Below are 27,728 nucleotides of genomic sequence, written 5' to 3' on the forward strand. Positions count from 1 at the left end.
CTGAGACTGGGGCTGAATGAGAACCTGAGCCACGGCTGTGGCACAGCGCCATTAACCCATCAGGTGATCTGCTCAGTGGGGCTCAAGGGTTTTCAATTTGGATTTGTATTCAGTTAAATCACTAAAAAATTCTACTCCCACCACTCGGTGTTACAGCCGTCAAAGAAACGCTGACATCTAGAGTGTGCCGTCTGAGTCCTTTGGGACAACATTACGGAGCAGAAAAAAAACCTGACAGGAAGTATTTGGAAGATGTCGTGTGCTGGGGTGAGGACACTGTTGGGCACAGACGGTCTAGTTTCACAGGGTGTGTGGGGAGCGAGCTTTCGCCCTTTCGTTAACACCGAGGAACAGACCTAAGCCACTCAGGTTCCACTGCCCTTGACCTTGAAACACTGGGCCAGTCAACATGTGGGGTAAGGATCCAACGGCCTTCGTTCCTCTGCTACCCACTCAGCCATGCGAACTCACTCAATCAAATTACTTAAACTCTACATGTCTTTGTGTATAAAATTCGGAGTGTGTTATTTATCTCATGTAGTTTTTTTAAAGATTAAAAAAACAGATGAGACACGTACACGAATCACCTAGAGCATACTGAGTTTTCAAAAATTGGTCACCACAATCCTGGCTGCTTTTACCATTGCCAATAACTCTTTGCTTCTATAAACATCGTGGACATACTAATCTATCTCAATCATGAGTCTAACATTGTGTAAAGTTATGTATTTGAAGTTCAAAAAGCCAAACTAAGTACAAAAGAACCCAAAATACCGTAACTCATGTGGCTCCAATTTTCTGGGCACCACCCACATGAAACAGACACAATAATGTTGAATCAATCGGTGAAATCAAGTCCCGACCAGAAGCACACGGGTCACTGCGGGGCGGCACGCCTGCACCCGTGACCAGGCCCTGGACTCCGTCTTCTCCCCCGCACGGGCCCCCTGCGTGCATTCTGGTTTGGGTGAGCACACCTGCTCCTCAGTGTGAATCGGCTTGTTTTATAAGGAAAACCAAACAAACAAAAAACCAAAAACGTCTGCACAAGGTGAACGTTCCCAGGAGGGCAACCTCTGGAGCCACACCACAAGGGTTCACGGGGACGATTAGGCTCCTGACCAGCCGGCCTCGATCGTGTCAGCGGCTAAAAACGAGGGTCTGGAGACAGCGGGGCTCTAGGTCTGTGACCGTGGGTTCCCACCTGACCCTAGCCAAACTTTAAAGTCTCCTGTACAAAATGGAGATCGATACTAATACTTCCTACCTCGCAGGGTCACGCACTGAGGGGATTAGATCAGGTCACTGTTTTTCATCTCATCATTAATAGTAACAATATTCCTCTTGAGATTAAAGACTCATCCCCAGTGATATCACTTCCAAACGAGGAATTAAAAGGGTAACAAATCCTTCGCTGGCCTTAATCAGAAGAAGGACCTGCAGGGTGTCACTCCTGTCCCCTACTGGCAGCCAGTGGACTCTCGTGTAAGCCCTGGCTTGTTGTTACAGGGGCTGCTGTTGGGTGCTCTGTCGCTCTAGAAGCCTGGAAAATGGCACCGTCAGAACGTGGGGCTGTGAGAAAACAAACCCTTCCGGCAGCCCAGGCAAACGCAGAGGCGGACGTTGCCCGAGAGACTATTTACAAGTGTTCCCGGGCCTGAGAAGAGGCAGCTGCCAATGCACAGCACCCTGGGTTAAGTGCAGACCAGGAGAGAACTAAGGAGACTCTGAGTGCGTGTCCACGAACGAGCTCTCAGCTCAGGAGGTGGGGGATGCTGTAGCACAGGCTAAGCGCAGAGCAGTGGGTGTGGAGTTAGAAGCAAACATTTCTAATGCAATGCAAGCTCGACCGCTAACGGAACTGGCTCAGCCATGTCTCTGGACGGTGCTCTGGCTTCTTCCTCCACAGGACGGATATAACATTGGCCTCCACAGGGACTTGGGGGGTGGGCGAAGGAGATGAGAGACGTGGGAGCACTTGGGGCTCTCGGGAAGAAAAGCGCCATTAAAATCGAAGGCATTATCACCATTACCGATGTGATTGCGTTCTTTGGTAGACTTACCCAAGTGGCCTTGGGGCAGGATCTGGTGGTTCTGGGGGACTTTAACTACCCAGTCATCTGCTGGAAAAGCAATATAGCAGGCCACAGATCATCAAACAAGTTCTTGGAAGGGGTTGGGGGAAATCTCTTAGCACAAAAGATACAGGAAGTACACAGTGTGGCTGCCCTTCACTGGATCCATACAAAACACTGAGGAATTAGTGGCAAGTTTAAAGCAGAGAGTCCCTGGTGAAAGCAAGCACTGACCAACAGGAAAATAGTCAAGAGAGTGGGCATTCAGTTCACAATTTCCATTCCGTGAATACTCGGCAAGCACCTGCCCTATGCGAAGCACCATGCTGGGCATTGTAGGGGGAAAAAGTCTAGTAAAAAGAATTTCAAGATAATTAGGTGTGTGTGTGTGTGTGTGTGTGTGATTTAAAAGAAAAAATCATGAACAGAAAGCAATCCTATTGGTGAGAAGAGGAAAAAAAAGTGGCAAGACCCCTGTATTTTTTTTTCTCTTCGTTCTTGAAGAGAACGATATTAAAAATGCAAGAGTGTAAATAAAAATGAAAAAGGGAATCACGGCAACGGTAAGAGAAAGAACAGTTTGAGCAGCTGAGAAAAGGTTAATGGTTAGTTTGGAAACTTCACTATCTTGTTTAAAATCACAGCATTGTAAGATTTTTAATTCTCCTTTTACTAAAAATAGAACTGTGAAAGAAATGAGATATTAATGAGAACATCCTGGTTCTATGGATGATTAAACACAGGCAGACACCAGTTGTCAGTCCCCCGAGGCCCGGCCGTGGCCATGACCATGACCCACCCAGACAATGCCAGCTTCCACGGGGGCAGGGAGCCCACCTAAGCAGCCTGGGAAGCCAGTGCAGCTTTAAAAGTCTTCCCGCAGGAAAATGGGAGACACCCCCCCACTGACTTCTAAACACACACTTTCAATAGGGAAGAGACAGTGAGGGAAATGCCAGCCCTTCTACCCTCAAAACCCAGACAGCAAATCCTTCTGAATAATGAGCTTTATGATTTCAAATGCTCCCATAAAAGACCCACCCTCTTAAGAGGTCAAGACCAGCATCTCCCCACTTCAGAAGAAGTGGGCACTTCAATTCCACACAGGAGCGAACAGCTGTCCTGAATTTTTCCCAGGTGAACTGAGGCTGCCAGTGCTGGGGTCTGCGGTGCAGACACCTGGGGGCTTGCCAAGGGCGGGCAGGTAAGCTGGGGAAGGGGTGCGGTTAACCGGGCTTCTCTGCCAGCTTGAACCCTAGAGGGGTTCCCCCTGCCCTGCCCTGCCCTGCCCTCCCCTCCAGCAGAGTATTCTTCTCTCCCCCCGACCTCTCTCAGGGAAGCCAGCTACGGGACCAGACCAGGGGGAGGAGGTGAGAAAAGGAAGCAGCACGTGTCTCCACTTACTGATGGGAAGCACTATGATGGGGATGTTTTTGGGACGCTTGCTCTCCTTGTCGATGAATTCCCCGGTGACCGTTTTCTCTCTCTCTGTCACACGACAGTTGTATTTCCCGCTGTCTTCCTGGCGGAGGTGGTAGATCTTCAGCACAAAGACACTGTCGCTCTCCTTGGCCACTTTGAGCTGTCCCCTGGCCTCCCGATGGGCGAATTCGCTGTTGAGGATGGGCACAGCGTTGGGCCCCATGCTGGCGATGAGTGAGCTGTTGAAGGCCCAGGAGACGGCGAAGTACCGGTCGGGGATGCGCTGAGCCTCCAGGACGCACCTGAACTCCACCGGCTCCCCGGCGGTGTACAGGCGCTTCTCCGTTTCCAGCCGCACGGTGAACTCCTTGTCTGAAACAGCCACAGAACCGTGCGCTCTGGGTGATGAGGACCCCAGCTTCCCAGAGTGCCTCAGCCCAGTCCCACCGCCCAACCCTTCTTTCCAGTGCCAACTACGGGGACACGCCACCACACTTAACCTGAGGGACAAAAACCCAGCTCCCACCCAGGGGGTCAGAGACGCCCTTGAACACCACAGAGGAAACTCAAGGCAGCCAGACCCAGACGGCCTGAAGGGCCTGCTGTCTGGCTCAAGACCGATAGTCTCCATCTGCAGCTTATCCTGCCCTAGATTTGACCCCCACAAGTCGGTAAGGAACGCCACATATCACCGACGTGGCAGAGCGCAGAGGTCTAGCCTTGACCTCTACACCCAGAATTTCACCAAGCAACGTGACTGCACATATTCTCAGCAGATACAGCAGGACTCACCTCACTGGGATGTGTGAGACCGAAGTACACAGTCTGACCCCCTAGGTGCTAGTGCTGACCCCCCAATCCTAATAAACTGAAAAATCACTACATTGAAGCACATTCTTCACCCCCATGTGAATATTGGCAATAGGACACAGGTAAGACCAACCCTAACAAAATCACACAGGAAAAATGAAAACGAGTGCTTTCCACTGCTCACCCCCTGCCAAACCTTAAGGTGTAGTCAAAAGTACCTGTGTTTGCAGTGAAAGCCGAAACACCTCTGAAGTGGCCAACGAAGCCACGCCCCGCCAAAGAGCTGATGTGTGAAGTGGCAGGAGGGGCCACTGATGCAGAGCGCATGCCCCTGACATGTCCCGGCACCCCCACCGTGTCCCAGAACCCCCACCGTGTGCTGGAGCTTGGTGACCATCACTCCCATGGGGCAGTTCTCTTCTCTCACAGGCACCCGTGGGGTGGGGGATGTGGGGGGGACAGAGGAGTCCAGGGCTGGAGAAAACACTCTGTTCTAGCCAACAGCACCAGAGAACTGTGGGCAGGGGCGGCTGCAGCTGTAACCACTGCCCAAGTCCCTCCTCCTTCCAGCTCCGCTCATCTAAGGAGGACACTGGGGGGAGTCACTGCAAAGGATGTCCGAACACCCTGTGGGCTTCGACCGTGAAGACTGTCCCTCCCCCGGCACTGCCGAGCCTCCCCCACCACCTCATGCCCCTGCCCACGTGCACCCCCATCCCGTGCACTCTGCAAGCAAACGAAAACCTAGTCCCCCATTCCTCTTCTCCAGCCCCAGCCTGGCTCTGTCCCCAGCTCTCCATCTCTTCCCCTCCCACCTGGGCTGCGTCTTGCCCCAAACACCTATTTTTCCCCCAGGTACTAACTTTATTCCCCAAACTGTTGAGCACAGAACACTCAACACCACCAAGGGCTCCCTCCAATATGACAGCTTCCCTTTTCCCAAGACCAGCCCTAAGAGACATGGGCTGACAGAGGCAGGTTTTTCTGTCACCCTCGGTGGAGACAGGCACACCTGCGAGGGCCTGTGCCCACGCTGTCTGCCAGACACCAGTGCTCCGACCAACCAAAGTACAATGATTTACGTCTCAACACCAATGATAACAAAGCTCCCCTCCCACATGAACGCCCTGAAGACATGCTAACAGGTGCCCTGGGCCGCAGACCTTTCCATTTCCTGGGCTGGCTACTCTGGCTTTCTTCAGGTGAGAGCTGAAGACTGTCACCTCACGCAGCACCCCCACCCTCACCACCCCCGCCAGCGCAGTCCTTAGGGTCCCAGGCTGCAGACACAAGCCTCACAGTGCCCCAGCCTCCTTTCTGCATAGCCATCTGCCCTTGCTGATACTCAGGCCGTTAAACCTCCCGAAACTGATTTGCACTTTTTCCAATACCCCCTCAGGCCCCAGCTCACTGAAATTGCCTTCTGGCCCTTTCCCCACATTTCTCTGACCTAGCAGATACACCGATGACCCCCCTGAACCCCATCACAACCAAAGGGTTTTCTCCAATGGGCCTCAGCCTCCAGACCCGCCCCCTCCCATGCCTTCCCTCCTGCTTCTCCTCTTGCCTGGCCATCCGGTTTCCCTCTCTCACAGAGACCTGCTCCCCTGACCATTTGGTCCTTCGGCTGTTCCCCTGGGCCCTCCTCACTCCCAAGTTCACATCTAACTGAGATGTATGTCCGATGGCATGCTGGGTGTTTCACAAACTGAGTGCAAGGAGAGTCTGCTTGCAGGAAGGACTCCTGGGCTAACGTTTACAGGGAAAAAAAGGGGGGGAGCTCCGCCACTCACAGGGAAGCAGAGACTCAGGGGCAGGACTTTGCATCTCCTCCTTACAGTTCACAGATTCACCCTGAGTCCCAGCCCGGGCACCCAGACAGTTGAATTTCCCCTTCCACAGCACCCCCCATTCTTTTGCCCCAGCACCCACTCACTGCCTCCCTTCCAGGCCATTGGCTCTCACCTAGCCCTGGTCTTACTGGCTTTTCCTAACCTGGCCTCTCGAATCAGATCCAACCTGTTTGACCAGCCTCTAGGTGGCCTCCAGGTTTCACTTTTAAACCCAGACTCGACTGGGTCGCCCCCCACCCCGCCCCCCCTGCCCATTGAAACTCTCGGTCCCTGTGTCCCAAAGTGTCTGCAGCAGCGGTTTTTCAAACTTTATTTGTAGGGGGGCTGCTTGTTTTTAAAAATATCATGACATCTGCATTTTATTAAAAAACAAAACAAAACGACACAGGTTGTCAAGGCACAAGCCACGGTTCGCTGACCTCTCCGTTACTCTAATAACAGACCGTCACCTTTGAGTTTCTCTTCCTAGAAACCTCTGGTGCCCAGGTCTGCTGTGTCCTCACTTGATTTACTGTATTTTTATTCTCCCAACATGCCCTCCTCTCATCTATACATTAAAGCAATTTACATTACACTTAGAATTGCCTCTATGAGTACAACTTCCAACTAACACCCCACAGCCACCACCCACGCCCACGGCAGCAGCAGTAAATGATACCCGAAGAGGTTACAGCCATCCGGACGCTTGGCTGCGGCTGAAGGACCCTCCTCACAGACTTGTGTGGCTGTTGGCAGGAGGCCCCAGGCCCTTAGCTAGAGGCTCTCCCCGCCCATTGCCTGAGTGTCCTCATGCCATGTCACGTGTTGGCTGACCTCCTCCAGAGAAGCACTGGAGCATGTACCAGCGAAAGCCAGGAGTGGACGTGTGAGTGTGGATTCTAGGGTGCCTGGCCCAGGAGGNTAACAAAATCACACAGGAAAAATGAAAACGAGTGCTTTCCACTGCTCACCCCCTGCCAAACCTTAAGGTGTAGTCAAAAGTACCTGTGTTTGCAGTGAAAGCCGAAACACCTCTGAAGTGGCCAACGAAGCCACGCCCCGCCAAAGAGCTGATGTGTGAAGTGGCAGGAGGGGCCACTGATGCAGAGCGCATGCCCCTGACGTGTCCCGGCACCCCCACCGTGTCCCAGAACCCCCACCGTGTGCTGGAGCTCGGTGACCATCACTCCCATGGGGCAGTTCTCTTCTCTCACAGGCACCCGTGGGGTGGGGGATGTGGGGGGGACAGAGGAGTCCAGGGCTGGAGAAAACACTCTGTTCTAGCCAACAGCACCAGAGAACTGTGGGCAGGGGCGGCTGCAGCTGTAACCACTGCCCAAGTCCCTCCTCCTTCCAGCTCCGCTCATCTAAGGAGGACACTGGGGGGAGTCACTGCAAAGGATGTCCGAACACCCTGTGGGCTTCGACCGTGAAGACTGTCCCTCCCCCGGCACTGCCGAGCCTCCCCCACCACCTCATGCCCCTGCCCACGTGCACCCCCATCCCGTGCACTCTGCAAGCAAATGAAAACCTAGTCCCCCATTCCTCTTCTCCAGCCCCAGCCTGGCTCTGTCCCCAGCTCTCCATCTCATCCCCTCCCACCTGGGCTGCGTCTTGCCCCAAACACCTATTTTTCCCCCAGGTACTAACTTTATTCCCCAAACTGTTGAGCACAGAACACTCAACACCATCAAGGGCTCCCTCCAATATGACAGCTTCCCTTTCCCCAAGACCAGCCCTAAGAGACATGGGCTGACGGAGGCAGGTTTTTCTGTCACCCTCGGTGGAGACGGGCACACCTGTGAGGGCCTGTGCCCACGCTGTCTGCCAGACACCGGTGCTCCGACCAACCAAAGTACAATGATTTACGTCTCAACACCAATGATAACAAAGCTCCCCTCCCACATGAACGCCCTGAAGACGTGCTAACAGGTGCCCTGGGCCGCAGACCTTTCCATTTCCTGGGCTGGCTACTCTGGCTTTCTTCAGATGAGAGCTGAAGACTGTCACCTCACGCAGCACCCCCACCCCCGCCACCCCCGCCAGCGCAGTCCTTAGGGTCACAGGCTGCAGACACAAGCCTCACAGTGCCCCAGCCTCCTTTCTGCATAGCCATCTGCCCTTGCTGATACTCAGGCCGTTAAACCTCCAGAAACTGATTTGCACTTTTTCCAATACCCCCTCAGGCCCCAGCTCACTGAAATTGCCTTCTGGCCCTTTCCCCACATTTCTCTGACCTAGCAGATACACCGATGACCCCCCTGAACCCCATCACAACCAAAGGGTTTTCTCCAATGGGCCTCAGCCTCCAGACCCGCTCCCTCCCATGCCTTCCCTCCTGCTTCTCCTCTTGCCTGGCCGTCGGTTTCCCTCTCTCACAGGGACCTGCTCCCCTGACCACTTGGTCCTTCGGCTGTTCCCCTGGGCCCTCCTCACTCCCAAGTTCACATCTAACTGAGATCTATGTCCGATGACACGCTGGGTGTTTCACAAACTGAGTGAATGCAAGGAGAGTCTGCTTGCAGGAAGGACTCCTTGGCTAACGTTTACAGGGAAAAAAGCGGGGGGGGGGGGGAGCTCCGCCACTCACAGGGAAGCAGAGACTCAGGGGCAGGACTTTGCGTCTCCTCCTTACAGTTCGCAGATTCACCCTGAGTCCCAGCCCGGGCACCCAGACAGTTGAATTCCCCCTTCCACAGCGCCCCCCATTCTTTTGCCCCAGCACCCACTCACTGCCTCCCTTCCAGGCCACTGGCTCTCACCTAGGCCTGGTCTTACTGGCTTTTCCTAACCTGGCCTCTCGAATCAGATCCAACCTGTTTGACCAGCCTCTAGGTGGCCTCCAGGTTTCACTTTTAAATCCAGACTCAACTGGGTCGCTGCCCCCCCCAGCCCCCCCTGCCCATTGAAACTCTCAGTCCCTGTGTCCCAAAGTGTCTGCAGCAGCGGTTTTTCAAACTTTATTTGTAGGGGGGCTGCTTGTTTTTAAAAATATCATGACATCTGCATTTTATTAAAAAACAAAACAAAACGACACAGGTTGTCAAGGCACAAGCCACGGTTCGCTGACCTCTCCGTTACTCTAATAACAGACCGTCACCTTTGAGTTTCTCTTCCTAGAAACCTCTGGTGCCCAGGTCTGCTGTGTCCTCACTTGATTTACTGTATTTTTATTCTCCCAACATGCCCTCCTCTCATCTATACATTAAAGCAATTTACATTACACTTAGAATTGCCTCTATGAGTACAACTTCCAACTAACACCCCACAGCCACCACCCACGCCCACGGCAGCAGCAGTAAATGATACCCGAAGAGGTTACAGCCATCCGGACGCTTGGCTGCGGCTGAAGGACCCTCCTCACGGACTTGTGTGGCTGTTGGCAGGGGGCCTCAGGCCCTTAGCTAGAGGCTCTCCCCGCCCATTGCCTGAGTGTCCTCATGCCATGTCACGTGTCGGCTGACCTCCTCCAGAGAAGCACTGGAGCATGTACCAGCGAAAGCCAGGAGTGGACGTGTGAGTGTGGATTCTAGGGTGCCTGGCCCAGGGGGCCCGGGCTCTGGTGGAGGGGGCGGAGGGGGCGGAGGGGGCGGAGGGGGCGGAGGGGCAGCCACCGGGACCCTGTGCTAAGTCCCTCTCCTGCACCGCAGAGGCCATCTTTCTTGGGTTGGGGCTTCCTTTCCTCATACAAAATCTTTTGTGCCCAGTATAGAAAGCACTTGGTTGAATCAAGGGGGGATTGAACCAGGGGTGCCCCACACCCTCCCTCAGCACCCCTGCAGGCACACATGCACATGAACACCCCCACACACCCACGTGCAACATCTCAGACCTCTAAGGGGGTTCTAAGCTTCCAAGAAGAACAGCTTGAAAATACTTGGTCCACAGAGTCAAGGCCAAGGTGCACATTATGGCGCATGGGGCTTCCGGCTACCTTTCCTTTCTCCGTGGATCCCTCACGGCTGAGACTCCACTTCCCCTGCCTGCTGCATGTCCAACAGCCTCATGCCTCTCATCCTGCTCCCTTGTCAGGCCTCCAGACTTGGCTCAAGGCACTGAAAGTGTTGGATTTCCTGGGTGTGCCATCGCAACTGCCCCATCCAGGGGAGCTTGTGTCTGTGGGGGCACTTTCCAGTCATGGCCTTCACAGAGCACGGCACACACGACCCTAGTGTGGCACTCAGCACACCCCACTGGGCCACCAGCTTGGCCGCCCCTGAGCTCTCCCGGTACAGTGACCACGTGCAAATCGTCTTTGCACCCCCAGCGCTGCTGCCACACCCCCAGTGCTGCAGGGGCCCACGAGGTGCTTGCTGGGATGCACTGGGAGAAGGCCGAGCCGTGGCTGCAGGCTCTGAGCCAGAGCAGCACCGACACCCAGAGTGAAGCCATCAACTTCTGTTCCACCGAGCTTCTCCTTGGCTGGCTTAGTCTGGAGACGTTCGCTGGGCAAATTTAAAAACACCTAATTCCAAATTGTAAGATTAAAATAAAGGAGATTAGCTGATGCAATCTAATTTAAAAGCACTAAGACTCAAAATTTGGTCCAGACTTTCGAAGCTCATATTAAAACCATCCAAGGAGGGAAAAGATAAATATGAAATAAAGGGCCTTCTGCAGATTTCTTAAGCACTGGAAGACCCAGAAGCTGCTAAAAGCTCGGGTCCTACAGAGCAGAGATGGTGCTCCCTACCGAGGAGCCCAACCCTTCTCCTAAAAGCCCTCACACCCACTTGATGTCCAGGGAATCAAGGCCGCCCCATTGCCCCCAGAGCTCTGCTCGACAGAAGAGAGACCATGCAAACTCACCAGGGGAGTGAGCTGGAAACCCAGCCTCCCAGGCCCTGGCCCCGCAGCCTGACTCAGGACTCTGAGCTGGTCAGGCCCGGGAAGCTGCACTGGTAGGTCAGTTAGAAGCCCTGCTCCAGAATGGCGGCACAACTCTGTACAGAGCAGGGCCACTCGCCACAGGGAGAGGGAGGTGAGGAAACAGGTGCTGCCCAGGGGCTCCACTTGCACCTACTGCGCCCACAACCCACACTGCACTCACCAGAGGTCAATGGAACACTGGGAAAGGCTCTTTGGACCACTCTCGACACCTCGTTAATGGCACAATGACCACCCTCAACCAAAGCCAGGTGAACCCAGGCCTGTGAGAGGCATCAGAAGCAGCTCTTAGCTCTGATGGGGAGCCTGGCGGGACACGAGTGCAGTGTGACGGGGCGGGGAAAATAACAGGAGAAGCAGGGGGCTCTCAGCTCGCAAGGTGCAGCCATCACCGGCACCCAGCCCTCAGACAATCCCCGTTCTAGGTCTTTCCCTTGAGGAGACAGGGACTGTGGCACCCAGGGCTCTTGGGCCTGGCCTTGCAACACACCCTGAGACTCCTCCTGGGGCCCAGCCATCAGGCCCCCCCGGGCACGGCATCTCCCCACCACCTACTTCCCTCCCAGAACTTCTGAAGAACTGGGAACACGTGACAAAGCACTGGGGAAAGCCTAAAACATCACCAATGAAATAATGTAAAAACTAACCATTTACACCAAAATTTCTCTAGCTCAGGATATCATGCCTATGCTGGAAGGCTCCTAATCTCAAATGTTCTGGAAACAGGATTTGCTACCAGAGGCAGGCGATGCCTGCAGAGAGGGCAGGCGTGGGCTAATGGGAGCCCAGTCAGAAGACGCAAACGGTTTCTGTGACACCTCCCAACGTTTAGAGCGAACTTGTAGTTCAAGGAAGGGTAAGACCCCACGTAGGGTAAAGGAGCCGCAGACTCCGTGCAGGTTGCAGAGCCCCGGCCCTCTCCAGGGTCAGCCTGGGCAGCTCCTCCTGAGACTCGCTTGCAGGTAGGTCTCAGGATCCCGGGGGTTGACACCCCCCTCAGCTTCCTCTGGTTGGAGGAAGCCGGATTATCTCCAGCTGCCCGTGAACACCCAGTGTACTTTCAGAGGTCACTAAAGAAGGCGTCTGCACACCCTGCCCGTGTCGGACCACCCTCGCCACCAGGTGGAGAACGAGGACAAGAGAGACTGACCTGTGGGCTGCACGGTCACCACGGTTCCCTCGGACCGCTTTCGGGTCATGGCGTACCACGAGCCGTCGGGATCCTGGATCCACTCGGCGGCCTCGCAGTAGAACTCGCCCTGGTCGGAAGGCTGCAGGTGGAAGACGGTGAGGCGGAAGGTGCTGCTCCCCAGCCTGTCCAGCCGCACCTCCCCCAGGCTCTGCCGCTGGGCGTACTCGCTGCTGGAGTGAAGCATGAAGTCTCGGCTCAGGCCAACGACCTCCACGGGCTTCTCGCTGCCTCTCTGCCGGAGCCAGGCCACGGACAGGTGGCTGTGCTGGAACGTCTCGGTGGCCACCTCGCACGTGAGCTCCAGAGGGTCCTGCTCCACCTTGTGCAGGGTCTGGGGCATGGCGGCGGCCTGCAGGGAGTCCGGGATCACTGCAACACAGACACACGCACGGTCACGACGAAGCCGCAGAGTCTGAACAGTCCCGGGGGCAGACGGCAAGCTGTCCTACTATGGGCACGTCATGAGAATGCTGGGAAAATGGAAGGCAGCAAGAAAAAAGGAAGACCAAGCACGAGAGATGGACGGACGCGTAAAAGAAGCCACAGGCCTGAGTCTACAGGAGCTGACAGGACATTGTGGGTGTCACTCACCCACAGGTGAGTCACAGCTGACCCCACGCAGCCCTCCACCCCCGGTGTGAGGCTGCAGGTGACCCCAGGAAACTGCACAGGAACAGCAGTTTCCCGTTTGGATTTAGACTGCAGGTTTGGGGCAATTCCTCTTACCTGCTTGGTTATTTTAAACACTCAGACAAAAGGTGGGTTGTATTTCACTGTACATAATAAGTGAACTCTCTGATATTTCTTTATAAAAAGCATTTTCTTTTAGGTGAAATTGGGTTTTATTGTTCATTCTGGTGTTGCTTCAAGATCCTGGAAATTGGCTTCTGAAAGACCTTCCAATGGAAATCCTTCCTGGAACTTGGGGAGTTTTATATTTCTATATGACTTCATCTTTTCCTCCCTGCCAGCCACCTCTCCACATCCCCTCCCCAGTGACTTCAGCAATGCATTGCACTGGAAGGCTATTTAAAAAAACAACAACAACCCATAAAACATTTGGAGGAGAAGGGATATAGGGGGATGAATGGTAATGGGAAAAAAGGCACAATAAAAATAAATGAGTACAGCCCTGGCTGGTGTAGCTCCATGGATTGAGCACAGGCCTGTGGAGCAAAGGGTTGCCTGTTTGATTCCAAGTCAGGGCACATGCCTGGGTTGTGGGCCAGGTCCCTGGTGGGAGACACTGAGAGACAACCACACATCGATGTGTCTCTCCCTCTCTTTTTCCCTCCCTTCTCTTCTCTCTAAAAATAAATATTTTTTAAAAATAAATAAGTATATAACAAATACATACATTAATTAATTAATTTGGTAGCAAGAAGCATCATCACCATTTTTTAACAGGTTCAATTTCTGTATCATTCTCGTGACACCAGAAGGCAGCCCCAATGTGGGGATGACTCAGGCAAGTGAAGAGTCCCCTGTGGTCCCTTGACCAGAATTTTCCCCTGGGGACTTGACATCCTACCCCCGACTGATGAGGACACCCCAGTCACAGCCAGTGTTTTCTTGCTGCACCCATCTCAGGTGGGGTGCAGGCCTCCTGCTGGGGTTCAGACTTGTCAGGGAAAGGAGAAGTCACCGAGGAAGCTGGAGGTGGAGGGGGTGGGCAATGGCAGTGTTCGTCAACGGGAAGGGTCACTGAGTCCAGTTCCACCATCATAATCAAGCCTGGACATTACGACCTGGGCAGCAAGAGAGAAGGGCCCTGACGGTGTTGGCCCTTCCCAGTGAGATCCCTCCATCCCTCGGGGATCGCCGGGCCAGCTGGGGCACACGCCACATTCACGGGGCTGGGACCTCCAGAGGCGCAGTTTGGACAGGGACAGCGGCTGCGTCCACTTCATGATTCGGCAACGCCCAGGAGCCTCAGAGCCCGTCCAAAGGCCCATTTCGCAGACACGTCGCCTCTCTCCCAGCTGGTAGCACACACTTCGTCACCCCCGTCATTTCTTCACGTCACTGACCACAAACATCCTCACCCTACATTTTCATATCCCCTTTCACCAGCGAGAGGGCCAGTTAGGCTCCCCTGGAAAACGCAACATCTGCTTCCGAGCCTTTTAAGCTTCAGCCACAACCTTCTATTATTGTGAACAAAGAGACACACACTTGGTATTTACATTACTGGTTGATCTCTAAAATATGTGGAGAGGTTTGGGGGTGGTTTTTTTTTTAAAGTCATTTAAAGCTGTACTCTAAAAGAAGTAACTTGGTGTTACAGACTGAATGTTTATATCCCCCGCAAAACTCGTCAGTTGAAACCCGATCCCTTCTCCCGGCATTTGGAGAAGAAGCCCAAGGGAAGTGAGGTCATGAGGGTGCAGCCCCCCCATGAAAGGGACGAGTGCCCTTACCCGGGGACCTCGGAGAGCTCCCTCATTGCCCATGCGCCACACGAGGACACAGTGAGAAGTCAGCAGTCCGCAGCCTGGAAGAGGGGTCCCACCAGAGCAGAGCTGACCGGGCTGGCACCCAGCGTCCAGACCGTGTGAAACAAATGCCCATTGTCCGAGCCGCTCAGGCCACGACAGCCTGGACTGACCGTGACACCCGGGCGGGACACTGACCGCACGAACACAGGCGTCCCCTTACCCACGAGGCTCATCTTGGCGCTGTAGCTCCCAAAGTACTGCTCGTCGGTGTTGGGCGTGTAGCACTCATACTCCCCCGCATCCCGGGCCTGCAGGTCGGTGATGTGCAGCAAGGCCGAGTCCCCCTGGACTCTCTCCACGTAGATCTTCCCGCTGCGCACGCGCTGGGTGTAGATGGCGTAAGGGAAAGAGGGGTCCACGGTGCTGACGATCTGGACCTCGCGCTCGGGGGCGGAGGGCAGGTAGATGGACCACTGGAAGTTCTGCTCGGGAGGCCCCTGGAAGCCACTGACGTTGCACCAGATGGTGACGTGGGAGCCCTCCGTGCGGTACAAGGGCCCTTCCTGCACGGCGACGTGACGCTGGGCTGTCACTGCACCTGTGGGAACACACGCACACGAAGGTTCACTTACTGCTCAGACCGAACCACAGGGCAGGCAACGGTCTTCAGAGGGCTTGCTATTTGCATGACGCGACAGTCACATAAACAGCTTACTGGCCCTTTCCGAGGCGGCCTGTGATCTATAAATATCGATTAAAACACTCCATGTAAAGCGCTGTCCCTAACTGGCATACATGGGAATCTGATTGTGCAAGGATGTGGTTCTGCTGCTTATTCAGCAGACGACCCCTGGGAATGTCATTTAGTCCCTCTCTCTGTCATTTATGTGGTATTTTAGAACCACTTATTCATGCTGTTTATGACGGTTTTTACTAAAATGAGCAGGAAAAGTTGAATCCTTGCCACACACATTCAGAGAGAAGCGAACAAGGCAACCTTCTTGCAATTGGCTGAAATGAAACGGTCCCTTCTGGGTCACAGGGCTGGGGGGTGGGGTGGGGCCCCTTCTTCGGTGCTGCCCCCTTTACTGTCAGAAGTTGAGACTCCCAGCATGCCCCGCGGGGGAGTGGTCCTTCCTTCCTCTGCCCACCGTGGACGGGGCTGGTGCTGCAGCCCAGATGCCCACACCGACCGCAGAGGGAACCAAGCGGGAAGATGGGCCACAAAAAAGTGAGATCGCAGCTCCAGTTCTCCCACCGGCCCCGCCTTCCAGCTTCCCCAGGGTGGCCTCTGCCCGCCTTCCCCGTGTTCTTCTGCACGCAGTCTCCCGGCAGACTGGGGACGGGAAGACACGCGGGTTTCATTTCCCATCCCAGCCAGCACAACTCTGATTCTGCCTGAGCCCCCGAGAAGGCGGGAGAAGACAGCCCGTTGGCCTCGCCCTGGGCAGCAGCTGGGCACCGCAGGGTGGAGAAACGGCAGGCCAGGTCTGGACGCGGCGACGCTGGGACCTGGAACTGGCTGTGTCCTCCTGGACAGAATGCTTTCCCCTCGGGACCTGGATCTCCTCATCTCTGAAGTGACTTCTAAGGAGGCTCTGCAGCAGACTAGCAAGTGCGCTGATGCTGGCTTTGTCCCTTACTAGCTGTGACCTTGGATAAGTCGCTTCATCTCTCTGAGCCTCCGTTTCCTCGTCTGTAAGATGCGGATACTAATGTGCACCTCAGAGTCATCGAAGAGACTGAGTAAGATACAGTCCATAAAGCCCCCAGCACGGGACCTAGCCCCTAACTGTCCTCAGTCAAGACCTGAGACCCCTTCTGGCTGGAACATTCTGTACCTCAGGATCCACGGAGCACTGGATCTGGCCAGTGGCCTCTTGACAATGACACCCTCTCTGGACCACCCACAGCTGCAGCCCACTCCCCTCCCAAATGGAACCACAGCTTGCAGCCGCCCTGGTGTAAACCTAGCTGAATTGGATCCAGCCTGTGAGCAGCCCGGGGGACTCCAGTCCAGTGGGCTCAGCTCTCAGCTCCACCCCACCCCCATGCTCGAAGCACGATGATCTAATATGCAAAATCCCAGACTTTCAAACAGACCCTACGAAGGAAGGCTCGTGGCTCGTAAACTCTTACATGCACAGAACCTCGTCTCCCCGACAAAACCTTCCACCGAACCCCATCTCAACTCGAACCCCATCTCAACCCCAGCAGTAGAAACAGAGAAACTGAAAATCTGGGGTGGGGGGGTGACACATCAGCAGAACAAAGTCCGTGCGGACTCACTCGACACATTCTGCTACAGCCTTCGTTTCTCTGTTGAAAGCCCTCGAGAAGGCAGCTCATTGGCTATTTTCAGTATGCTAAACTTGGCTGTGTGACGTTTGGACTGCACACTCCGCCCACGATGATTTAAAAACCTTATACAGTGACATTTGAACAGATGTTTGCAGTACCCCAGAACCACAGAAACTCCGAGAACAATGTAACCACATCAATAACATTCAGGTCTCCGTGCCTCCCCGGGCTCTACGCCTGAGCAGCCACAGCCCCTGCCCGCCGGCTGCTAAGAAGGCTGGAGGCAGGCCAGGCCCAGCCAGCATCGTCCTTTACGGAACGACTTCCCAACCTTGGGCCCAGACTGCAATCTGCTGGGAAGCTTTAGGTGCGTGGACCCACCCGACGTGACTAGCCTGGCGTGAGATGGGCGTTGGGATTTTCAACAATTCTAACACCTAGCAGGGCCGATGCCTTTTGGTGTCTGTGCCTGGCCAGTGCCAGCCGGTTGCCCAAATTAAAGAACCTATGCTAAGGTAAGGCTCTCAGCGGCTTTAAGCTCCTCCCTCCTGCAAGGAATCTCCATTGATTTGGGTCAAAAAAGTTTCTTTCTCTTCTAGTGGAGGGGCAGAAGATCGCAGGCCCCACAGACGCTGCCTACTGTGACGCAGAAGACCCAGACAGCTCGCCAGCCTGCGCTCTATCTGCAGAGCTCACAAAGGTGCCTGATCCCTGCATCCGGCATGTTACCTGCAACCCCCCCCCCCCCCGGAAAGGTAAACAGTGTCAAGTGGCCGGAATGAGCCAGGGGCATCAAGGTCAAAACAACTTGTCCACGCCGGGAGCCAGTTATACACAGCGCTGACAAATAAACAAACACTGGATTGTACTTCAACCACACACACTCAGCTGCACCTGCTAATCCAACATCTCCTTCAGCTCCTTCCCTGGAAGTAATGCCTTTCTTAGGAAGTGGACCTTATGATGGAGATAAAAATTAGCTTTCTCTTCTCAGCCGCTGGATGCCCCTTCCACACCCCACCCTGCCCACGTGCTTCTCCTGGCACCGGCCCTGCTGGGCGGCTCTCCTCCTCCTGAAGCTGCTGCCTTCCCCTGTGCCAGCCCGGGCGCCCTCCGACTCTGCTGCCCCTCCCCATCTGCCTGCTCAGCCTCGGGTATAAGGCTCCTCTGGGCTGGGATCACCGTTTTTTAAATAATAACTTTAACTTTTAAGAGGCTTGTGCTGTTTGAATTACTTTGCAGTAAACAAATATCACTTATGTAATTCAAGAAGGTCAAAGTTATTATATATAACTGTATGAAAAGGGCTGGGCACAAACGGCAGAAGCAGCATGGGAGACAAAAACAGGAACAAAAAACAAGGGCAACAGATAAAACATAGTAATGAATACGGTAGACATTAATCCAACTCTATCAATATCTTTTGGTCAGCGATCTAGAGCACAGTGGCAAACACAAGGCCTGCGGGCCCAGTCCAGCCCTCCACCTCGTTTCTACCCAGCGGCAGTGCCGAGCTCTCCCTTAACTGTTAAGGAGCAGTTACATTTATCCAGTCCTAAAATTACATTCTGCCCTTTGAAGGCAACCACAAGGCTGATGTGGCTCTGGGTTTGACACCCCTGGAATGCACTGATTAGAAGACAGATATTGTCAGAGTGGAGCAAACAACACAACCCACTGTATCTTGTCTATCAGAAACTTTAAATACAAAGACACATACAGATTATAAAGAAATGGATGAAGAAAAATATACCACGGTAACATTATCAAAGGAGAGCAGGAGTAGCTACATTTATTTCAGACAGAGCAGACTTCAAAGTAAGGAGCATTACCAGGGAGGTAGAAGGACATGATGATAATGAGTCAGTTCTCCAAAAAGACAGAACAATTCTCACTGTGTATGCTTACCTCACAAAGCAAACCATGTGACGCAAAACCAGACAGAAGCGCGGGGAGAAGCAGATGAATCCGTTCTCCTAGTTGGTGACTTCGACACCCCTCTACCAGAAACGACTGCTCTACCAGGCAGGAACTGGGGGAGGACACGGGGGAACTCAGCAGCACCGTCAACCGAGTGCATACAATACACGCCTACGGACCGCTGCGTCCCCCAGCAACGGAACACACATCCTTCTCAAGCTCATGTGGAAACTCACCCAGACAGACCCCGGTCTAAGCCATGAAACACGCATTAACAGGTTGAACAGATTGAAAATCGTACAATGTCCAGATCAAAATGGAACTGAACTAGAAATGAATACACATTTACCGGGAAAATCCCCAAATACTTGGAGTTTAAACAACACTCTTCTAAATAACACGGGGGTCACAGAAGAAATCTCAATAGAAATTTTAACAACACATCAAAGTTGTTATATTCAGGGAAACCAGTGCATAGAGGGAAGACGACAGCATTGAATGTGTATATTAGAAGAAAGAGCTTGAGTCAATATTCTGAAGTTCCACCTTAGGAAGCTAAAAGGAAGACCAAATTAAATCCAAAGCAAGTAGAATAAATAATAAGAATTAGAGCGAAAATCAATGAAATTGTATATAGGAAATCGATAGAGAAAATCAGGAGCANAACCCACTGTATCTTGTCTATCAGAAACTTTAAATACAAAGACACATACAGATTATAAAGAAATGGATGAAGAAAAATATACCACAGTAACATTATCAAAGGAGAGCAGGAGTAGCTACATTTATTTCAGACAGAGCAGACTTCAAAGTAAGGAGCATTACCAGGGAAGTAGAAGGACATGATGATAATGAGTCAGTTCTCCAAAAAGACAGAACAATTCTCACTGTGTATGCTTACCTCACAAAGCAAACCACGTGGCGCAAAACCAGACAGAAGCACGGGGAGAAGCAGATGAATCCGTTCTCCTAGTTGGTGACTTCGACACCCCTCTACCAGAAACGACCGCTCTACCAGGCAGGAACTGGGGGAGGACACGGGGGAACTCAGCAGCACCGTCCACCGAGTGCATACAATACACGCCTACGGACCGCTGCGTCCCCCAGCAACGGAACACACATCCTTCTCAAGCTCACATGGAAACTCACCCAGACAGACCCTGGTCTAAGCCATGAAACACGCATTAACAGGTTGAACAGATTGAAAATCGTACAATGTCCAGATCAAAATGGAACTGAACTAGAAATGAATACACATTTACCTGGAAAATCCCCAAATACTTGGAGTTTAAACAACACTCTTCTAAATAACACGGGGGTCACAGAAGAAATCTCAATTAGAAATTTTAACAACACATCAAAGTTGTTATATTCAGGGAAACCAGTGCGTAGAGGGAAGATGACAGCATTGAATGTGTATATTAGAAGAAAGATCTCGAGTCAATATTCTGAAGTTCCACCTTAGGAAGCTAAAAGGAAGACCAAATTAAATCCAAAGCAAGCAGAATAAATAATAAGAATTAGAGCGAAAATCAATGAAATTGTATATAGGAAATCGATAGAGAAAACCAGGAGCACCAAAGTCTGGTTCTTTGAAAAGATCAATAAAATCAGTAAGACTCAATGGTGGCTAACTAAGAAAAAAAGAGAGAGGATGCCAGTTATAAATGTAGAAAATAAAGGAGAGGAAATCACCACAGATGACATGGAAATTAAAAGGATAATAAAGGAATGAATCACTCTACGACCACAAATTTGACAAATGAAATGAAAAAGATCAATTTCTTGAAAGACACCATCTGCAAAAACTTATCCAAAGAGATGATCTGATTAGGTCCGTATCTATTAGAGAAATTGAATCAATAATAACCTCCCAAATCAGAAATCACCAGGCCCAATGGGTCATTGGTGAATTCTACTAAATATGTAAGTTAGAAATTATACCAATTCTGTACATTCTCTTGCAGAAGATAGAAGCAGACGGAATCATTCCTCCCAACTCATTCCACAAGGCCAGCATTCCTTTACCACCAAAACCAGACAAAGGCATTCCAAGAAAAGAATACTCGAGACCAACGCCTTTCATAGATGCAAAAACCCTCAACGAAACACTAGCACATCTAGTCCAAAAAGTATAAAAAGAACTATATACCGTAACCAAATGGGATTTCGCCCAGGTATGCAAGGCTGGTTCAACATTCGAAAATCACTGAATGCAATCCATCACATCTACAGACTAAGAAAGAAAAATCACAGGACGCTATCACACGACGTAGAAAAAGCAGTCGACAAAGCTCAGCGTTCCTTCATGAGGAAAACTCTCAGTAAACTGGAAATAAAGAGAAATTTTCTCAACTTGGTAAAGACTAGCTACTGAATAAATGAATAAATAAAACCCCCCACGGCTAACATCATACTTAACGGTAAGAAAGCTTTTCCACGGAGATCAGGTGCAATGCAAGGATTTCCCCTCTCACCCTTCCTTTTCAACATCATGCCACAAGTTTGCTGATAAGTAAGGCAAGAAAAGGAAATAAAAGATATGCCGATCAGAAAGGAAGGCACAAAGCTGTCTTTGTCTGCAGATGACAGGATCACCTATATAAAAAAAATCTTTAAAAAATTGACCAAAAAAAAAAAAAAACCCTCTTGGAGCTAATAAGAGATTATAACAAGATTGCAGGATAAAGGTCAGTATACAAAAGTCAATTGATTTCCTATATACCAACAATGAACAAATGGAATTTGAAGTAAAAAACACAGTACCTTTTACATTGGCGCCCTTAAAGAAGAAATGGTTAGGTATCACTCTAACCAAATATATATATCAATTTCCATGATGAAAACCAGCAAAGTCAAATAAGAACTAAATAAATGAAGGGACCGTCCACGTTCCTGGGCAGGAAGACTGAATATTAGCAAGATGTCAGTTCTCCCCAACTCAACATGTAGATTCAATGCCACCCCAATGAAACCCCAGCCAGTTATCGTAGGGACATCTACAAACGGACTCGGGGGCTTATAGAGAGAGGCGCGGGACGCAGAATAAGCGGCCCAGTGATAAAGGAGGACAACGTCGGGAGACCGAAGCCGCCCACTTTTGAGACTCGCAGTGTGGCAGAGACCACCTCTTCGACAAACGGTGCTCAAGAAACGAGACGTTCACGTATAAAAAGAGAATGCAGACACAGACCGTATACAGTGCATAAACATTAACTGAAAATACATCACAGACCTAACAGTTATACGCAAGACTATAACACTCCTAGAAGAAAACACAGGAAAAAAACCCAAACGACCTTGGGTGTAGTGATGACTTTTTAGACCCAAGACCAAAGTCACAATCTATGAAAGAAAGAATTAATAAACCAAACTTTATTAAAATTAAAAACCTGTGGCCCTGGCCAAGTAGCCCGGTTGGTTAGAGCATTGTCCTAACACAGTGCGTTTGCATGTCCCATCCCTGGTCAAGCACATAAAAGAATCAACCAATGAGTGCACCCATAAATGGAGCAACAGACTGTTGATTCTCTCTCTCTGAAAAAAAATCAATAAATAAAGGTAAAAACTTCCACTCTGCAAAAGACATTATCATGAGAATTAGAAAACAAGCCACAGATGGGAGGAAAAAAATTGTAAAAGGTGTGTCTGATAAAGGACTGTTATTCAAAATATACAACGCATCCTTCAAACTCAACAGTAAGAAAAAAACCCGATTAAAAAAATGGGGCAAAGTCTTTAATGGACACCCCATCAAAGTAGACATTCAGATGGCACGGAAGCATGGGGAAGGATGCTCCACCAGACGTCATCACGGAGATGCAGATCACAGCAGGGAGATGCCACTCCGCGCCTCTCAGAACGGCCGGGCTCCAGAGCCCTGACGACCGAATGCTGGCAGGATGCGGAGCGAGAGGAGCTCTCGTCCGTCGCCGTGGGAATGAGACTGGTGCGGACGCTCCGGAAGGCAGTTTCACGGTCTCTTTCAAAACGAAACCTATTCTTCCCATGCAATTCAGCAAGCGCGCTCCTTGGTATTTACCCAGAGAAACCAAAATCTTCTGTCCACACAAAAACCTGCACACGGACACTTGTAGCAGCTCTGTTCATATTTGCGAAAACTTGGAAGCATCAAGACGCCTTTTGGTAGGCGAAGAGGGAGATAAACTGGTCCATCCATTCCAGATCATGGAATAGTAATACTCGACACCAGAAAGGAAGGAGCTTTCAAGCCATGAAAAGACACGGAGGAAACGTCAATGCATATCACTAAGTGAAAGAAGCCAATCAGAAAAGGCCAGGCACTGCGTGAGTCCAACCACGTGACACTCTGGAAAAGGCAAAAACGATGGGGACGATTAAAAGATCAGCAGTTACAGGGGTCGAGGAGATGAACAGGCAGATTACAGAGGGTTTAGGGCAGTGAAGACACTTTCTGTGGTATAATGAGGGACACACAGCGTTATAAATGTGTCCCTAACCTGAGAATGTACTAGTGCATCAAGAGTGAACCCTAGGGGAAGTGGTGAACTTTGGGCGATTAGGATGGTGTCTCTATGTCTTTGAAAAAAAAAAAGTACCACTCCAGTGAGCGATGCTGATGCTGGGGAGGCTGTGCCTGTGCGGGGCTGGCGGTGCATGCAAAACCCCTGCACCTTATCTCAACTCTGGAGAGCGGTTTCTCCCATTAAGATTTTTTAAACACTTTTTGGGAGTAGGTTTAGGTTCATAATAAGATTAACACAGATCTACTGTTGTTTTAGCCCTTAGCTTTTAAGAAATTTGTTCTTGCCAATGTCTGACTGATACAGATACCTGTGAGTCCCAAGATTAAATTAAAAGTTATATTACACGCACATGTGCATGTCCTTCTAGAAAAAGGTCCGTACATTTCAAAAGGTTCGCAAAGAGATTCAAGGCAAAAACAAAACCGAAAAAGACTAAGGATCATTGGTGTACACAGTAAGTGCTGCGTGGGAAAGGCAAGCCCCCGGCCACATAAACAAACTCGTGACATCACTTAACTCGCTTGTCAAGAAGCTGCTGCTGGCCCGCATCCGCTTCCCCCTTTGCTTTGTGTGAAGTCCCAGACGAACCTGGCTAGGGGCGGCGTGATGATTCAGGAGTCAGTGAGCAGGGAGGGGTGGCTGTGCCCGTGGAAGCCAGCTTCTCACGTGTTTTGGGGACCAGGCCGGGGCTCGGGGACCCTCTGTGCTCAAGGTGCATGACAGAGCGGATCACGGTGTCGGGGGAGCCACCCCTTCCCCGTATTCCACATCCACTGTCCCAGCTATGGCCGTTACTGTCCCCCCAAGCTTGGTCAGCACCCAGTTGTCACAAATTCTGGGAGGGGCTCTAGTGCATTTTTTTCATCTGTAAAATGGGGATAATGTAATACACCACACAATCTCACAGGTAACCCTAGAAATCAAATAATACCATGGAAGTCACTAAATGAATATATTTAAATTTCATCTTATTTCTACCAATGTGAGACAGCTACCTCAAGTAGGAAAAATCTTTGTAAGTATGAAAGCATTAAGGAGAACATTAATATTCAAATTTCCGTTAAAAATGCTAAACTGCATCTGCAGTAAAATTTTATGTTAAAAAAAAATGCCAGACTTAGAAAATCAGCAAACCAAACACGAATGAAACCGGCACGAATCACCGAGTTCTGACAGTGTGGGTGATCCCCACCCCCTCCATTTTCCCACGTGGTAACAACAGGCAGGAGGGAGCTGTTTCGAAACGAGGAGCCACGAAGGTGACCTGCCAGTCGGTGTGCCTGGCACGGCCCGAACTGCTCTGCGGGCACCTTCTCCTTTCATCCTCGCAGTGACCCAACGGGCCAACTTCATTAGAGCCACATCACCGACAAGGAAATGACCTCCAAGGCAAAGTCACTGTCTCCAGGACCAAGAACACGACTCAGTCAGCTTAGGCTGCGGCTCCTACTGACCATGGTCGGTGACGATCAGAGATAAGTGACAATAAACCACAGACCAAGTTCTCTTGCCAACCTGGTCCTGCCCACAGTGACAGGGAGCCTGAGGGCCTAAGGGGAAGCACCCGACAGACCGGGCAGCCAAGTGCTTCCCCGAATGTAAAAGCTCCCGAGAGAGCAGTGAAGAAGCCACCCCAGTGTCAAGGTCTAGGAATTCCTGCTTTTCAGCCTTCGTCCAAGGGAGGGCAAGAAGTGGAATGGACTCAAAGAAGCTTTCTGGACCAGAGGACAGGCAGGCAGGCAGACAGACAGACAGACACAAAGCATGGCCCTGACCAGCAACAACAGGCCGCATGTGCTGGGCCTGTACAACGGGCTTCACATGGACGGAATTTAAGGCTCACAGAGACCCCACGAGGGCCGTCCTCTCGGGGACTTCACATGGCAGCTGCAGAACCTGCGGCACGGAGTGGGCTGTCAATGGAGCTGGGCTGAAGGTGCCGGCACCCGTGAGAAGCACCCTTACAGAGAAGGCCCCTAGGTCAATGTCACGGCCCTCCAGGGGCAGCCCAACCAAGGCCCACACACAGGGGAGCCGCCGAGCCAGGATGGCTCGCGCAGCTCAGCTTCCCCGGGGCCATGGGCACCAGAACGTGCTTCTGGGTCGTTATTTCCATTTATGTTTCCATAAAAATATCCCTTGAAACAGCCATCGACTCCCACCTGGTAAGGGCGATGCTGCAACCCTACGGCAGCCATGAAGGATGGAGATAAGGCTGGAATCTTCTCCCTCCCTGACCTCTCCCAGCACAGCTAGTCACTGTGAGGCCTTGGCTGGTCCCTTGACCTCTCTGTGCCTCAGCGTCCTCATCTACAAAGTGATGTAATCTTCATAGTGTTGTTGAAGGAGTAAATGAGTTGCCACTTTTAACACCTAGCCCATAATAAGTGCCCAGGAAGCATGAAGCCACCAACCGCAGTGACACAGTGGTGTGGCTATGAGCTCTAGCTGGGGACCTGACGTCTTCCACACACGAGGGCAGCTGTATTTCCCAAGCATGGCAGTGCAATGTCTCCTGTTCCACAAGCTCTTCTGCAACATGACCACACCACCAAGAGGCCGCGTTTATTCCTTCCCCTTTGAATCGGGGCAGGTTTGTGACACCATGTGATCTTCAAGGATAGGTGATAAAAAGGGATGCGGCTTCCACACTACTACCTGGTGCCCTGTGCCATCATGTCCTGAGGCTGCCACGCTGGGAGGGGCCCGAGGCCCATGGAGAAGCATGTAGAGAGCCTGGTGGAGCTCAGAATCAACAGCCAGCACCAGCCGCCAGCCCTGTGCATGAACGGGCCTCCACACTGCTCCGGCCACAGCCGAGAGCCGCCTCCCAGCCTGGGAGCGTTCCCCACAGAGCGTCCCCGACGCTGCGGAGCAGAGAGGCCACCCCTGCTGTGCACACATGAACTCCTCCTAACCCACAGACGCCTTGTGCATAATAAAATAATTGTTCTAAGCCAAATTTTGGAGTAATTTGTTACACAGCAAAAACAACTAGGACATACACTACACTTTCGAGCAATGTATTTTGTTCATTTATCGTTGTTTTTTTTTTAAAGAGAAACAGAAACACTGATTTGTTGTTCCACTTATTTATGCATTCATTGGTCTCTTCTTTTATATGCCCCGACCAGGGATTGAACCTGCAACCTTGGTGTATTGGGATGATGCTCTAACCAGCTGAGTTAACTGGCCAGGGCCTCAACCAATGTATTTTGAATACCTATTATATGATGGGTACCAGGACAGACACTGTGAGGGAGGAATACATAAGACATAGTTTTATCCTGCGCTGAGAATCCCAAAGGAAATACACATCACTAATTATCATTCTGCAACAGCGTGTGAGGGCAGTGAGGGGCAAAGTACAAATTCAAATGGTTCAGAAGGAGAAAGCAAGTCCAAAAAGGCTTCACAAAAGCAGTGACATCTGAGCTGGGCCCTCCTGGGCCTGGATTAGCACAAACTTTGCTGAGGTCTTCTGTCACATGACTGGAGGGCACACTAGTGCCCCATGGGAACTGGGGACAGGGGAGGTGGAGAAAGAGGGGAGCTCAGAGAGTGAGGACACAGATCAGATTCGAGTTTCTGAATCATCACCCTGGGGCAGGAGGAGGGCAGAGCAGAGGGCAAGACCGGATGCTGGAAGCAAGAAGCAGGAAGACCAAACTCACAGTCAGGTGAGATAAGAGGAGAACCTGGCCTGGTTTCAAGTTCAAGAACAAAAATGTAACTCACTCATTCCTTCACTCAAATCCCTAGCAGTACTTAAAATAGAGCTGTTCCACAGACAATGATTAATAAGTGTTAAATTATTGTTACCGCTTCTAAAAAGGTGTGACCACCAGCCACAGAACCAGCCAAGCAGACTGCAAAGTCCTGACTCACTTCTTCCAGAAAGGACTTTGATCTTGGGGGCATTTGCGCGGCTGAGTCACTGGGCTGCCTCACTGAGCGCTGCCGAGACCTTGGCTAGGGAGCCCCCAGGCTGGGTCCCGCCCACCCAGCGGTCGCCCAATCCACTCCTTACTAGGTGCTGAAGCTGCCACCTAGAGGACTACTAAACTGTACCCTCAGAAATATCGAAACATTCCAGTGTTCCACCAATTAGAATATTCACTTAAGACTTTTAATTAAAATTTTGCAAGCCTTCAGTCTCTCCTGACCACCCGCCCTAACCCTACTCCCTGTCATTTCCCCACAGAGAGGCACCACTGTGACTCAGGGCTGACCGTGATGCTCCAGGCTTTGGAAGAAATACATTGACATACAGATGCATAACCACTGAAAATTTACAGGGCTGCTCAGCCTACTTTTGCCTAAACATTATCATTCCAAACATG

The 27,728-nt window shown here is 51.5% G+C and overlaps 1 protein-coding gene across 3 annotated transcripts in view; it reads right to left on the minus strand.

Moving 5' to 3' along the window:
• Positions 1-27,728, minus strand: part of IGSF3 (immunoglobulin superfamily member 3) — a 98,478-nt gene that overhangs the window by 31,274 nt on the left and 39,476 nt on the right. Inside the window, exons 3-6 of one of the 3 annotated variants that reach the window (XM_037038740.1) lie at positions 14,877-15,254; positions 12,177-12,587; positions 3,480-3,869; positions 2,064-2,120 (exon numbers count right to left, since the gene is read on the minus strand). In XM_037038740.1, coding sequence (XP_036894635.1) covers positions 2,064-2,120; positions 3,480-3,869; positions 12,177-12,587; positions 14,877-15,254 — 1,236 coding nt within the window. Of the gene's footprint in view, positions 1-2,063; positions 2,124-3,479; positions 3,870-12,176; positions 12,588-14,876; positions 15,255-27,728 lie in introns of all 3 variants that reach the window. The other 2 variants (XM_037038739.1, XM_037038741.1) reach the window with 2 other exon arrangements.

Source organism: Sturnira hondurensis, unplaced genomic scaffold (genome assembly GCF_014824575.4).
Source record: "Sturnira hondurensis isolate 20B ecotype Veracruz unplaced genomic scaffold, ASM1482457v3 Scaffold0024822, whole genome shotgun sequence".
Lineage (NCBI taxonomy): Eukaryota > Metazoa > Chordata > Mammalia > Chiroptera > Phyllostomidae > Sturnira > Sturnira hondurensis.